We start from the raw sequence: 15,740 nt of genomic DNA, 5'->3' as shown, positions 1-15,740 counted from the left end.
ATAAAACATAACATTATTTATCTTATCTGTCACGTAGAAACGACAACGGAAAATTGGCTGTTCACCCGTTACAGTACAACGTCACGAAGTAGAAATTAATGTCGCTCATGCACAAGTTTTTTTCTTCTTCTTTTTTTCATAACGAATCGCAACTGTTGCTTAAAGTCCCTAATTAATCAGACCCGTCTAATGGTGTGTCTAATAACAGACAGAAAGTGTGTTTATTTAGGCTAACTGCTTCACTTCCAGCCATCTTTAAAGATTAGCCTAAGTCCACTTATCATTGTTATGTTGGTGTTGGCTGGATGATATTGACATCCAACCTGTCAGAAAACGTTTCTTGTTTTAAAACGATACTTCTTGACCACAATTAAGAGCAGATATTAATTCAGATGTGGAAACTTTTTTTTTTTTTTTTTTTAATGGACCTTTGTCGCCTTTTTAATACTGTAGTTATGAAACAGTAATATCAAGCAAGTAGGCTAGGCTAGGTTCCACCCTGAAGTCAACCTCATCCAAATGTTTGGTCAACACAGTGAGACAATTATTTTCCCAAACTAATTCTGACATCTTGTGGTTTTATAATGAACTGCATCAAATATATGAGCTGCAAAGTAACCAGGCTAAATGAGCACTTTCATGCCAAGATGATGAAATAGACATATGTCACTTTTAATTTTCCACTGCTTATATTGTTTTGAGGTTTTTTTTTTTTTGTCTACTGAAATTTATTGGAATGATAATTTTGCAGTGTTTCGTCAGAACAACCCAAAAACATTAAATAACAGTACAACCCACCCACTGAAGAGATGTCTGACCCTGAGACTCGCTTTCATTACCTTTGAAAATCAAATATGGCGCTGCTGTGAATAAGGTCTACACTATCACTTTTTGTGAATTTATTTATATAAAAGCATAACCATAGGTTTAACTCGTTACCAAAATGAACGGAGAAGCACGTCCCTTTATTAGTTTACATACAAGCATTCTTTAGCTGCTTTAGACTTTTTACACAGGCAAATAATAATAATAAAAACATTATCTTCATATTCAATGAATTTACCTTACTCTCCTCCCATGTAGATTTGACCCAAACTAACAGCAGTATGGACCTGTAAATGCTGAATACTTGTGTCACTCAAGTTAAAAGGGATTTCTGCTCTACTGGAATACACACACATTTCCTGTACACAAAATCTCTTGACCATAGACTGTAAACTCTTGGCGCATGTGTGAAAACAAAATTAAAGCAAAGAAAGGGAGTGGGACATGTCTAAACAGAAAAATTACAAATTTCCAACTCTTCACAACATACAGTGAGAGTCAAACACTCAGCATCTCCATCCAACCCAAAATAGACATGTCCTTTCTTTGTTTTATCATATGCATTTATTTTTCCTTAAGATCAACGGCTGAATATTAATAATGAACAGTGACAACAGAGCAGGTAATTTCCCCTTTCACACCAAATCGACTGTAAACGACAACGAAACACTGAGAAAAAAAAAAAAAAAGAATAAAAAAAATCAAACACTGGAATCATAAAGGCATAAAAGAGAGAATCAGATACAAAACTGCATCATAAAGAGAAAACATGAGTTTTGACAGCTTGACTTTATTTTATATTTTAATGTGCTTTCCCTTTGTCCACACTGCAAAAACATTTTGTTTTGTTTTCCTGAAAAGAGATCTAAAACACACTTAAAACAAGATCAATTCACTTGAAATTAAGAAACAAAAGACATTTTCAGTAAATATAGTATACACTGCATTGTTTTTGTCTCAACTCATTGTGGCAAATATCTTTTTTTGTTGTCAAGTATAAATCTAAAATAAATTGTTTTATTTATTAATTTAATTAAATTATTATTAAATATTAATACAATAATAATAAATTCAATATTGTCTGAAAAAGTCTAAAAGATCTAATGCAATTCTGCTTTTCGAGTTAATGGATCTTGTTCAAAGGATTTCTAGGAATCTTTATGGCAAAACAAGGCAAAAATTGCAAATGTTTTCTTTTGCAACATGAGCAGCCACAAACTCTCGTTTTGTGCTCTGTGTGTGTGTGTGTGTGTGTGTGTGTGTGTTTGGGATGGCGGCACAACATGTCCACCAAAAAATAAACTTATTTTGTGTTACAGTGCAGTGCCTTTTTTTTTTTTTTTTTTGCATAATACTTCATTCTTTTTTACAAATGTAAATAATTATTCCTCCTTTCTTTAGTAATTTTTCTGCTGAGTACATATATTTATTAAAGATTTTTTTGTGCTACCAACCTACTTTGGCTGCAATGATTGTTACATTCTTGTGTTAAAGTCAAACATGGGAAGCAAACACACGATAACCTGTATAAACACACAAATATGACACTCTGAGACTAGCACACACACCTGTACAGTGTCAAAATGACAAAACACTCTCAGACATTTTTTTTTTCTTTTGCAGGTCCACGTTCATGTGTGCGCATAGTGTCAGGTATGTGATTCTAAGTAGGATCTTCCTGCTTTCACATTGCATGATGTAAGAGCAACCCGATTGGCTGTTTCCAGACAGGAAGTGAGCCTCTGTTTGGATCCTCTTCGATATCTTTCCAGCTCAATGCTTGATAAAATCCCTTGAAGCTTTGATCACCATCATAGTACAACAAAGTGGCGGACAAAACCCTCAATGACCTTCTCTACCAGAACCAAACTTCTAAAACCACATTCAAGATCAATCTGACGTGAAGTGCTGTTGGAGATGGAAAGCCAAACTCTGACGGGGTTAAAGGTGAACTGGAGCTGATGTCAACGTAACACACTCCATCTGACTGCCATCTTTAGTCAGGTAAGTCAAGGCTTTTTAGAAGCAGCATCATTTTAAAGAACATTAAAAGAGGGAAAGGGAAGGAAAAGCTTCTTTCTAGACACCAACTTTTCAGTCATTACCCTGTTTCTCCTAACACCATCCTCCCAGAACACACACCATTTGACAAGGTGAATAAAACCACATAACGTTCTGTCCACGAGGCACCTCGGGTCAAAGGTTAGCCATCGAGCAGGTAGACGACGAACTCGTAGGTGCACATCATGATGGCCGTGTTGGGGATCTGTCGGACCAGATGTGTGGTGAGTCCTCGGTAAAGAGCTCGATAGCTTTCCTCTCTGATCACTAGGTTGAGACTCTGGAAGAACGCGCGGTATTTGTTTCCCTCTTCCCTTAGCCGTGTACGGATGACCTCTGCAGAACCAAACAGAGATAAACAAAAATACTCAGAATTGGTTTCAAACCATGTGCACAGCATGAAGTCTTTTTGTTTTACTTTATATATACCGTTCAAGAGTTGGGGGCTGGTAATATTTTTCAAAATGTTTTTGAAAGAAGTCTCTTCTGCTCACCAAGGCTGCATTTATTTGATTAAAAATACATTAAAAACACAAATAATGTTAAATATTACTACCATTCAAAATAACTGTTTTCCATTTAAATATACTTTAATATGTAGTTTATTCTTGTGATGCTACGCTGAATTACGCCAGTGTCACATGATCCTTCAGAAATCATTCTAATATGATGATTCGCTACTCAATAAACATTTTTTATTATTATCAATGTTGAAAACAGTTGTGCTGCTTAATATATTTGTGGAAACTGAGATACATGTTTTCCAGGATTCTTTGATGAATAGAAAGTTCAAAAGAACAGCAAGCTTTTTTGCCCTAACATTATAAATGTGTTTACTGCTTTTATGCCCCTTTTCACAAGTCTCTGGTGTCCCCAGAATGTGTCTGAAATATCATCTTAAAATACCCTACATCATTTATTATAGCTTGCCAAATTTGCCCCTATTTGGGTGCGAGCAAAAACACTTTTTTGTGTGTGCCCCTTTAAATGTAAATGAACTGCTTCCAGAAGAGGGCGGAGCCTATCTAGTTTGTGCTTCAGATACTCCAGCAATAGCACAACTGGAGAATCTCACGCAGCCAAAATGTCAGAAACTGTCAGTAGTGATGTTCAGCTTTATATGCTCAAACCGGAGTCGGAAACTGATGGAGAGACTCAGGAAGAAGTTACAAATTCTAGAATGCAACTGGACGTTTCTGAATGGTTAGTGGATAAATGCATGTAGTTGTTGTGGAGTTAAGTTGATTCAACTCATCGACTAGTATGAACCGTCATGTTAATCTAATCTTTTAGAAACAACTTTTGTGCAAATCCAGCGTAGAACTGACCCTCGTTTGTGAAGCAGTCCGACGTAAAATGATTTAAAAAAAAAAAAAATATATATATATATATATAACACGTTCTTTGGCACATTTACTTCATAAATGAAATTCAACCACAGTGTCCTCAGTGGCTCAGATGCCGGGAGTCTATAGAGACTCTTATGTTCGCTGGTACATCCAATAACAGAACATTTGTAATGTTTTTTTTGGCACAGACATTGTATTTCTCCAGCGGCTACAGCGAGGAAACAGAAATGGCTCACTCAGGGCGGGACCTATAGGGCAGATCGTCACCAGTTGTGGGCGGGGCTTTTTCTTACGTAAATCTGGAAGCGCTCGTTTGGAGAGACTGTTTATGATTTATGGGGATTATAAAAAAAAGGAGTGAACGGATTTGATCATTATATGCTGGTTGTTTACACACACTGTGGACACACATCTATGTTCAAATACACCTTATAAAAGTGAATTTTGCATAATAGGTCCCCTTTAAAATCATACAGCGCTCTGATGGGAAAATACACATGCAGCTTGACATGCTCACCGTGTGGATAGGCTATCGATGTGGCGCAGGTCTTGGAGGTTGCGGCTGCCAGCATCATGCCCACAAAGTCAGAAGCGTCCTTGGCTGTGTCCTCATGCTCATCCATGTGTGTCGCTGCTTTAGCCTCTAAAAGACGCCGTTTGATGCTTTCATAGATCACAAAGTGGATCACAGTCTCTGAGATTCCCGCGTAGGATGCAGACATGCCGCGGTAAAACCCACGTAGGCCGTCCGTCTGATACACGCGCCGCACACACTCAAACGCATTCATACGACGCTCCCCACGGTTCCTGTGCAGAATAACACATGCTTTATTGAGTGAAGAACAATGGGATCAGGAATAATAAGCACTAGTTCATGTTAAAACCATTAACTTGGACTAAGGAATCAGTCACTAAGGATATTAATCAAACAATCTACTTCCAACTCACTTCCACATATCTGTTGGCATTTACCTGGCATCCAGTTGTAGACGTGTCTTAATCAACCAAATTGGGTTTGTTGCCGTTATTGCCGTGAACCCTGGAAAGATTAAGGTGAAATTTAAAAGATGAAAATGATTGATAGTTTCTGTGTTGTACCAAACTTTATTTATCTTAATTTACAGTATGTTGAACAGCGGATGAGGTTAAAGTCAAATGGGAAAACCTACGAGATACATACATGAGGAAAAATGTATTCTCGGACAGCGCCACCTATTGTGCAGGCGTGAATTAGCCGAAGGCAATCAATTGTTTTGCGTTCAGTGTGAAAGCTTCGTTTGTCAGCGATTCGCTTATTTTTATCACATCATGCTCGGTGTGAAAGGGCGTTAAAGGTGTAAGAAAACTCTAGCATATGTGCTCAGAGTGTTAATCTAAATCCTTGGCAAAAGTCCAGGTGACAGGTGAGAAGAGACAACACACACGCTCTCTTCTGGCCATCTGCCGGATCTGTGACATTTACTGGCCTGATACTTAGAGATAAAGCATGAAACAAAAGAGAAAAGTTGCAATTCAAATCTGCTAGACGCATCTACACGTGCGATTAAGCATCAAATGGGTTAAAGTGTTAAGCAGTCCCTATTCTGAGCCCATCAGGAACAGGGACATACTGTAGTTGAATTACATGGTCAAAATATAATGGAAGTTACCTGCGATCCCAGCAGACGTCATGTGCACCTGCGTGGAGTCTGGCTCAAACACACAGTTCAGTCTCTCCTTTGAGCTGGAATAGGCTGCGAAGTAGATGGCCCTGAAAACACAGCAGGACAGGACACAAATGAGTAATAACACACAACCTAAACTACTGCACAAAAACAGACTGGTTTTGACCACTTGGTTGCCAACCAAATAAACCAGCTGAATTCCACCTGGCCAGACTGGGAGACTAACTAAACCAGCCAAGACAAGCAAACCATTCTAGCTGTTTTAAGATGTTCTTTGCAGCAAGGAAGCTGGTCATAAGCTGGTCCAAACCGGTCATTATCTGCAGCAAAACAACCTGTTTGGTAACCAGCTTATTTCCAGCTTAGAATAGCTAGAAACCATCTACCGTGTTATTAACACAACTACCAAAGCCATGCTTGATTTTTCAAAAGAATAAATGAAATGCAGTCAAATCTTATAATGCACCATCATTTTTATTGCACAACGTATAGCATAGTTTAAATTTATACATTTATATTTCTCATAGTCTTGAATTTGCACATTGTTCAGAGAAAACATTGGACAGTATGTTATTGTTCAATAAACCTTTTCCAATAAGATACAGAAATCTGATTAACATCATCTTGACCACTGGGAGACTAACTAAACCAGCTAAGACGAGCAAACCATTTAGGTTGGTTTAAGATGTTATTGACTTACTGGCCTAAGTCAGTCATTGTCTGCAACAAACCATCCTCGTAATAGTTTAAGGCATGTTTTGGAATAAGCTGGCTGGACGACCAATAAATCGCCAGCTCATTTCCAGCTTAGTCCAGCTATAAAGCATTTACCATGTTCCAAACACAACTACTAAAACTAAGCGATATATGCAACGCTGCCAAATCGTTTAATGCAACATGGTTTTAACAATACTGGAATTTCCAACTATGATACAATACCTTTAAAAAAACATTGATATTCGATACAATTTACAATACCAGAAATGAAAGTAATAAAATGTAAAATAACACCGGATATTTTTCATTGTAAAAATTAAATACAGATTAATGTTTACAATTAAAGTTACAAAAGTTGTTCAGTCAAGTCAAGTGCAAGTCATGTTCTCTTTTGTTCTTTGATTAACATGACAGACAGCAGAAGGTTTATTAGGCTGCTGTCACTTTAAGAGCTTATGCACAGATCCAATATACTGTTACACAACACGCATTCCTCTGAGCTATTCACGTTCCAAAACTGACTATATTTATCTGAATACTCGGCATGATTGGCATTTTGACATAATTCTGTATGTATTAAACTGTTTAAGCGCAATAAGCCAAAAAAAACAACTAAATTTGGTACTCGCAAGCTGTTTGTGAGCACCACTTATATAGATCAGTGGTGCGCAAGCTTTTGGTGGGAGTGCGAAACCTGCGGGAATGTCTAAAATTATGCACAATATAAATACTATTCTGTTCAGCTGTTATCGGTGTATTGATACTGCAGAAAAAGAGTAATGGGACAGTTTCAGATATTTCAGTATCAATACATATCCAAATATCAATATTTTTGACAACACTAATGCAGCATATACCCACCTTTCGAAAAACACCCATTGTGCGACAATGATGCCTGCGTAAGCAGCTCACAGAGACAATCTGTTCCTCGCAAACCCCCACATGTAATCCCAAATGTTTGCACATGCAGTTCCTGAAGCTGTTAACTGAAGCATGGTGACCACTCCAACATTAAACACTCTCCACACGCTCAGCAACTAATCTCAAGTTCAATCTCACCTTCCTGTCCACTTAACACACACGTTTACATAACATTAAGTAACAGGCCCAGCATCAGTAGTCACAGATTTATCATGCATGCCTCATTGGATAAACGCTTTATCCTGAACCTATGCACGTCAAACATCTGTTCAAACAGACGCTAAATGTTGAAACCACCATTTATCATGTCCGCTCATTTATTTAATTGCTCTTTAAGAAGAACAGCACAGCTTAGAGCAGTTTGTGGGTTGTTACACCTTGGCTGAAGGCACGTTTGGATCTGTTTATAGGCTTCATTGTTCCAGAAAACCTCAAAAATGCTGGAGTGGCGAAAAAGTGCAGGGCCTGGCTTAATCGACAAGTGTTAACTGATCTCAGATATGTTTAATGGCCTGGAAAACACATGCATGTTATCTTTATGTTGATGATAATTTCAGTTGTAATGTTCATTGAAAACTGCACTGTTTGTTTAGAATTACAATGGATTTAGTATGCACTTTTCGAGCCTTAAAGAGACAGTTCACCCAAAACTGACTTTCTTCTGTGGAACACAAATCATTCTTCAAAATAGATTTTGTGTTCTGCAGAAGAAAAGTCATACAGAACAACATGAATGACAGAATTTTGTGTGAACTATCCCTTTTATTGGGATTTAGACACCCTGTAATTTGCACCCTGCCAGGTTGATATGAACATGGTGTACCTGACCTGTAAAATTGGCCAAAACTGAACGCTGTATCAGTGTTTATTACAAGCCCTGCAAATTTGCAGCTTTACCGGTTGAGCAGGGATTGCATCAGTCACACTGCACTTAAAATGACTGTGTTTTCATTATGCAGAGATCAGGATTACACTCTCTTACTGTACATACACTCGCTGACATGGAGATGTATGAATAAACAAACATTTACCGTGAAGGAGCCACTCCGATTAGATTGGGTCCCAGGCCTCGAAATAAAGAACGAGGCCCTTCCTTCTCAAGAATTATTCTGAAACAGAGAGAGAGTGAAACACATCAAAAGAAGCGCAAGACAAACATACCAGAATAAAATGTTTGGACTGAAAGGCTTTATGAACACTATAAACAGTCTGGTATTAGTAAAAACATGTAATGTGGCTCCTGAGAAATGTCTGGGGGCTGAGGTGGAATATATGTCTCATATTTTACTCCAAAATCAAAAGAAGGCATTAAATTGTAAATGAATCCCATTTTAAGAACATTTGATATTTTTTTCAATGTGACATTCATTGTGATATTTTCATAAGTAATTCAAACAAATTGATAACTAAATTCTCATGCAAAAATAATAACACAATATTTTGTTCTTTTTCCATTTAAAGATTATAATAATAATAATAAAAACATTGTATCCAGACAGCAGGGCTCCAGACTAACTGTGTTTACAATGAGCACTGTAGCCTCTTCCTGAAAATATTAGGAGCACAAGGAAAAAAATTAGAGGCACACTTTAAATCGACCTGCAACGCAATTATTCACATTTCCCCCATTTTACAAGTCAGAAGATATAAACTTGCAATTCTGACTTTTTCCCCACAATTGCGAGTTTAGGCTATATCTCGCAATTCTGACTTTTTCTCTCACAATTGCGAATTATAAAGTCCAGTTCTGAGGAAAAAAGACAGAGCTTTTTTCTCAGAATTTTGAGTTTATACCGTATCTCGAAACTCGGAATTGCGAGAAAAAAAGTCAGAATTGTGAGATAAAAAGTCGCAATTACCTTTTTTATTTTTTATTCAGTGGCGTAAACAAGCTTCCACAGAAGAGGGCATGGCTCTTTTGAGAAAAAAATATATCAATGGTTCGTTTTGGCATTTTTGCCTGAGCTGTAATTTAGACGCAACAACAATGAGACACAACGATGACTCATGACCTGCGCAGTTGACTAAACACTCCCAGACCCTCCTCCTCTCACACACATAGGACTCGCTCCCTACTCATCTTAAATGTGAAATTGAAAAAAAAAAATCCAAATTTGCAAGGTCGCACATGCGCAACTAGTTGTAAAAATGCTTGCACTGTCTCAAAAAATGGTCACAAAATGTGCCCATTTTGGTCGCAGTCTGGAGTGTGTGTGTGTGTGTGTGTGTGTGTGTGTGTGTGTGGGGGGGGGGGTTCTTAATTAGAATGAAAATGTCACAATATATCAAATAAATCTTAATATAAGCAGGCCACAAGTTAATTATGCAAAATTATTAATTTTTTGTTCTTTGTAAAGATGTTTTGGTACAATGTTTCGCTATACAATTAAAATAAAATGAATTATTTTAGAGTGAAATATAACCCAAACATTTCTTTATGAGAATTACCCAAATATGTTTTGTACTATCCAATAAGACACACCTCTGACGAACATATTCAAACAAAGAAATTCCTTGAGCACTTCTTTTTTTTAAAAAGGGTGTGAGAAATTATTCACAACATTTACATAATGTATTACTTGCCAAATGTATTTTATTTATTTTCCATCTTGTACGACTTATTACTCCATCTAATCTTTTACCCCGGTTGTTCTCAAGTCACAGGTTGTGGCAGAAAAATGGGCCAAATGTCTTACGCTATAAGGTTACGGACATCAGGCAAACATATTAATAAAAATGCTAAGGAAATAATAAAATGCAACTACCGATGTAACTGATTGTAACTGGGCATAGATGGGATCGCGAAATAAAAAGACTTTTCAACTTATCAATGCTTTCATTCGAAGGCCATGCGTCCAATTTAAAGTCTACAGTAATTTGATGCAATTTCATGCCAACATGTCAGAATCATTTACTCAATGTATTACTTTGATAAATGAGACCAAAGTATCTCTACATGTCTTTGTGTTTAGTATTTTAGTAACTCTCTGTGATGTATAAACCAAGTTAAACTGAGAGGACAAGGGGCCCGTTCTCAGAAGCAGTCAGTCAGACACACACACACATACACTCTTCATCCGAGAGCCAAGCACCAGGACGCAGCGTTTTAGTGTGAGGGCAGCGATTGGTTGGGTAAGGGGGAGTGAAAACCACTGTGAACAGTTTCATTATTAAGAAAACAGAAAGAAAAGAGGCAAAGAGAGGGGATTATAGACTTTATGCAATATGCACTGTGTGTGCAAACTGTAGTTCTGCCTGGGTAATGTATATACTTATATGTTTCATACATGGAACTGACCATGATGACAGAACTAAAATAAACAAATTCCTAAATGCCAAACCAATGGTCCTGATTTTGTCTCGTCTTCTGACCTTATTTAGTCACATTTAGTAGTGTAGTGAAGAAATATGACCACATTTTTGGAAAAGAGACAACTGAAAGGGGGCGTCTCCTCTGGCACTTGGTTTTAGGCCCACAAACCATAGAGCAAATGTTTGCAAAACACTGAGCTAATGCGACGCAGACTCAACGTTTCCACAACGCAGATGTAACATTCGCACTATTCCAGTACAGGGCGTTGCCTGTTTCCCGAGCTAAAACCGCCATGTTAAATCAGATGAGTAAACATTTTACTTTACCAAGCTAAAACAGCATAGACACACATATATCTGATATGTTATGGACAAATGTGGAATTAAATATACATACCCTGGTGCTACTGAATAATATATTCATATACCACAGTATGGCACTCCACTGTAGTGTTGTCAAAAGTACCGACTTCAATACCAAGTCGGTATTGAAATAAAAAAAATGTGACGCTTTGAGCACTGTTGAGCGAAATCGTAAACACCTCTGATTGGCCATCCACGCACTCATCGGATATGTCTGTGATTGGCTGCAATGATCAGCGCTTCAAAACATGTTGTAAATATACATCAATGACGCTTACACCGTGTCCTAACTACACGCGACGCGACAAGATTCCAGCGACAGGCAGTGTCGCACGGACAAGAAAAATAAAAAAAAATTTGTTAGTGTGTAGAATTAACCCTTTAAACTCATACCTCGGGTCTTTAGTGACCCGGGACATCCTTCACTACCCTCCTCCTCATTCATTTTTTTAATTTAGACATCAAATTCCTCAATCAATTCAGTATAAACAATATAACAAAAATAAATAAATAAATAATAATAATACAAAAATTATGTTTTCTCATTAATATGTGGTAAAAAAAATTTGTATAGGGTCGCTAACGACCCGCGGTGTGTAACAGTGTAAGTATATTTTTTCTGCACAACAATAATTGAATCTTTGATGACTGAATAAGTGCAATTCACCTTTATTCTACAAGGTGGTAATGATGAAGTGATTTTTCACTCATAGTTACCGCAGGCAGAAAACAAAAGAATAGGAAGTATCATCAGCAAAACTTGAAATGGCTCAGCGATTTACTGCAGAGTTGGCTCAGCGATTTACTACTTGTACTGAACGCAATCAAATATTAGAGTCACTGTCACTTGATGGTGGACCTGCTGAAGAAGCTGTCAGCGATCAAAATATTGATTTTGAAGATGTTGAAAACGATAGTTTTGCGAATATGATTGAAATCGCGAATATGAGCCAAATGCTAAATGTACAGTGAAATGAGCTCTGACGAGGACAGTGATGATGGTATATAACTCAAACTGCTCAAACTGAACCCGTCCAATTTCCAAAAGGTAACAAAATATGCTTTATATATTCTTCTGTAATTGTTCCTATAATTTTAGGAGAGTTTTATATTATCGCGACAGGTAGAGATGCATCCGTGTTAGTTATAGTTACGGGCTGCTAAAGACCCGAATATGTGATAATGATTCGTACATTTAAGGGTTAAAGAAGAACATGTTTATATGTACTAAAGAAAGTGCAAAAGGGTTTAACTTGTTGACATGTGTACCTGAGGCAGTGAAGGGGCCCTGGAGGGGCCACACGTGCCATGCTGGCTCCATTAACTGTGCAGATGCAGAGCGTTACTGAGGAAGACTGAAGCCTCGTCTTCACCACTTCTAATGGACACGTCAGGATCGCACCTACTGTGCCTCCACATCTGAGAGAAACAGAGAGTCAAAGACAGAAATACAATGAAAAAAAGAGACACCGCAACTTGATTTTTTATTTCTGCACAGAAATCATAATAATCAATTAAAAGAAACCAAGTTGGAAAAAAATGTCCAATTTCTACCAATACCAGTTGAAAGCTTGACCGCACAATGTGGGTCAGTCATGCAATAACTTCTTATCTGAAAGCCACGTGACTTCAGTCAAACATCACAACACAGATTTAGAGGAAAACAAGGGCGATAGAATTTCAACTCTAATGTGAAAGGTGAGTTGCCCTTAATCGTCTCCAAAAATTGCGCTCGTGCCGGGAGATGTGGGTCAGCAAACACAGTAACCCAAACCAACAGCCATGTGCCGGGAACAACCTGATATCAGGATTTTCCGATGGAAAAACGGCATCAACGTGAGGGTTTGATACATGTGATACGAATCTGAAGCTACAGCTACAGAAATGTTATTAAGGAACAGTTTATGATAATAAACCAAACAAAGGTGCAATTTATGTTAGTTATCATATAATACCATGGTACTTTTGATTGTCATTCTCATATACCAAGACACTGTAAGGTACTTAAAAATACTATGGTATTGCCATCATGTGCAAAAACAGTTAAACATGAGTATGTGCGAACAAAAGATGCCAGTTCTTTGACAGGCTCATCATGTACTGTTAATGAGTGCCAGTCAATAGTCCTATTTCAGACTCTGTGCCAGTTTATCTGAGGACAGATGTATTTATAGCACACGCTACAATCACTATATGAGAATATCCATGCCAGGCTTGATGATTCCCTCCTGCCAGTAAGTTCAACAAAACAAGCTACCGTAACAGATCAGTTCCCCCGAAACTACAACTGTCACTTATAAAAACCCATTCTTACTATTAAAGTATTAAATACAGAATAAAGATTAAAACTGTCTATTTTAATTTCTTACTTTTTACAATCTGGAATGTCTGGAAATATTTTAAAGACTAAGAACACAAATATCTTGAGGTTTCTCTCTCTATATAGAAAGTAATATAAACATCAGTGTGGCTGAATTCAAGATATCTTGAGGTGATGGTGCTAAATTATTCATAGTCTGCTGCAAACCACAACACATCGTTTATATTTAGGCATGTTTGTACTTGTTGATTTTCTGTCTGATTCAGTATCAAGCTGAGAGTCTGGTCTCATATAGGCTACTAGGATTCACTCGGTGAAATGAAGGTTGTGTTGAAAGTAATTTTGAAAGCATCTATCATCCCTGAATGACATTATGACAGCGGACAGTTCCTCTGTTACAACAGATTTATTCTTCCTGTAAAAATGCAAACATTACTGGCAGAGTGGAGCAATTAGACCTCTTTTACTATGTGTATGTACAGTAAGTGTGTACATGTATTTATATATACAGTATATATGGAATAAAAACATTATTAATGTAAACTATACTGCATCAAACTAACATATGTTCAAATATTCATCAAGTGTCACTTAATTAACAGTAACACTTTAGTTTAGGGTCTAATTCTCACTGTATTAGCATGCATATTAATAGATATTTACTGTTTATTATTACTTATAAAGCACAAATTGATGCCTTATTTTGCATGATCATATTCTTCATCCTTAATCATAATACCTAAAATTAACAACTACCTTACTAACTATTAATAAGCAGTATTTAGGAGTTTATTAAAGCAATAGTCATAGTTAATAGTGAGAAGTGAACCCTAATCTAAAGTGTGACCTGATTACCTTAACAGAAATAGATTGTTTATGAAATAAAATACTAAATAATGACTCATTTGGTTAATGCCACAAATCTAAATTGATCTTTAAACTCTCAATCTGTCGGATTTTCCATCGCTTCTCAATTCCATCAAAACCAAACAACAACTCCCTTGTTTTCTAAAATGGTTGGTGTGATGGTAAAGCAGCAAATGGTACAGTAATTATTTTTTATAAAACAAACTAACCCACACATACATATCAAATGAACAGACTTTCCCTAATTTTAACACATGACACTTAAAGGGGAAGATGTCTTGGCAAAACTCCAACACACAATAAAAAAAAAAAAGGCAAGCTTTCATAACAACAAACTTTGCAAGTTTCATAACAAACTTTCAAAAACGAGAAAAGGTCATTCATTAGACACAATGGCTGTTTTACAAAGCATTTTCATAAAAAAACAACAACAAAAATATAAATTAATATTATATAATAGTAATTTAACAGTAATATATATATATATATATAGAGAGAGAGAGAGAGAGAGCGAGAGGGAGAGTATAATATTAATTGTATAAATATAAGTTAAATAAAATATAATTATAACAATCAACTAGTTAGTTGTTAGTAGTATTACTACTATTGCTACAAAACAGCCTCTATTTTAGTTTGAATCGATATGTTTGTGTAAAGTTACGTGTCAGAGTGTTGTTGAGTAAAGCTGTCTTACCCTCCAGCGAACAGATGCACCAGTGTGTCTCTCTGGCTCATCTCGGCTCATGCTCTCCGGGATCCACCGGACTGGGCTGTAACGTTAGTGTCAAAGTCCGCGTCCGTGTGGAGCTCATGCGGGTGGGTGTGAGACCAGCGGTCGCTACTAGCCACTTTATACGACCTCAAAGCGTCTCAGCGCGGCTTCGCCTCCAACAAACCCCCGCTGATCGATCCACGATCAATGCTAAGGCTACTCGATAGATGGTCTGAAAGTGAGTCTGTGAGGAAGAGGTGACCACATAGCACTGATCTGGGTCAAAATCCAAGTGGCATGTTAGATCAGGGGGTTACAAACGTGCACGTTTGCACCGTGCGCATTCACCTTCTTCGTGTACACTCACTTCGGCGACGTAAACGCGCTCACGGTTCACTCTGTTGATGGACCAATCAGAGGGCGCACAACAGAAACGTCTATTGGTCGAGCTCAGTTTGCGTCATCAGAGCCCGCCTTCATCAAGCTCCTTTCACGTGATCATCGCCCTTTCACACACAAATGACATTCAAAGGGTTACAGCTTAAGATGTAATCAAGTTAAAATAAAAATGACAATTTTGCCTGAAATAAATAAATAGCGGGTATTTTAAACCTAGTTTAAACCGCTTT

At 37.3% G+C, this 15,740-nt stretch overlaps 1 protein-coding gene across 1 annotated transcript; it reads right to left on the bottom strand.

The window, feature by feature from the left end:
* Positions 1 to 946: 946 nt before the first annotated feature.
* slc25a36b (solute carrier family 25 member 36b) lies at positions 947 to 15,503 on the bottom strand. The gene is made up of 7 exons (XM_079886879.1): positions 15,094 to 15,503; positions 12,482 to 12,631; positions 8,569 to 8,646; positions 5,885 to 5,985; positions 5,208 to 5,274; positions 4,753 to 5,042; positions 947 to 3,222 (listed from the first exon to the last, which is right to left on the bottom strand). Exons 1-7 carry the CDS (start codon positions 15,132 to 15,134, stop codon positions 3,029 to 3,031), a joined length of 921 nt encoding a protein of 306 aa, XP_079743005.1. The 5' UTR covers positions 15,135 to 15,503; the 3' UTR covers positions 947 to 3,028.
* Positions 15,504 to 15,740: the final 237 nt, after the last annotated feature.

This window comes from Squalius cephalus, assembly GCF_949319135.1.
Source record: "Squalius cephalus genome assembly, chromosome: 11".
Classification (NCBI taxonomy): Eukaryota; Metazoa; Chordata; class Actinopteri; order Cypriniformes; family Leuciscidae; genus Squalius; species Squalius cephalus.
The sequence above is the reverse complement of the archived record's forward strand: the minus strand, read 5'-3'. Positions and strand labels throughout refer to the sequence as shown.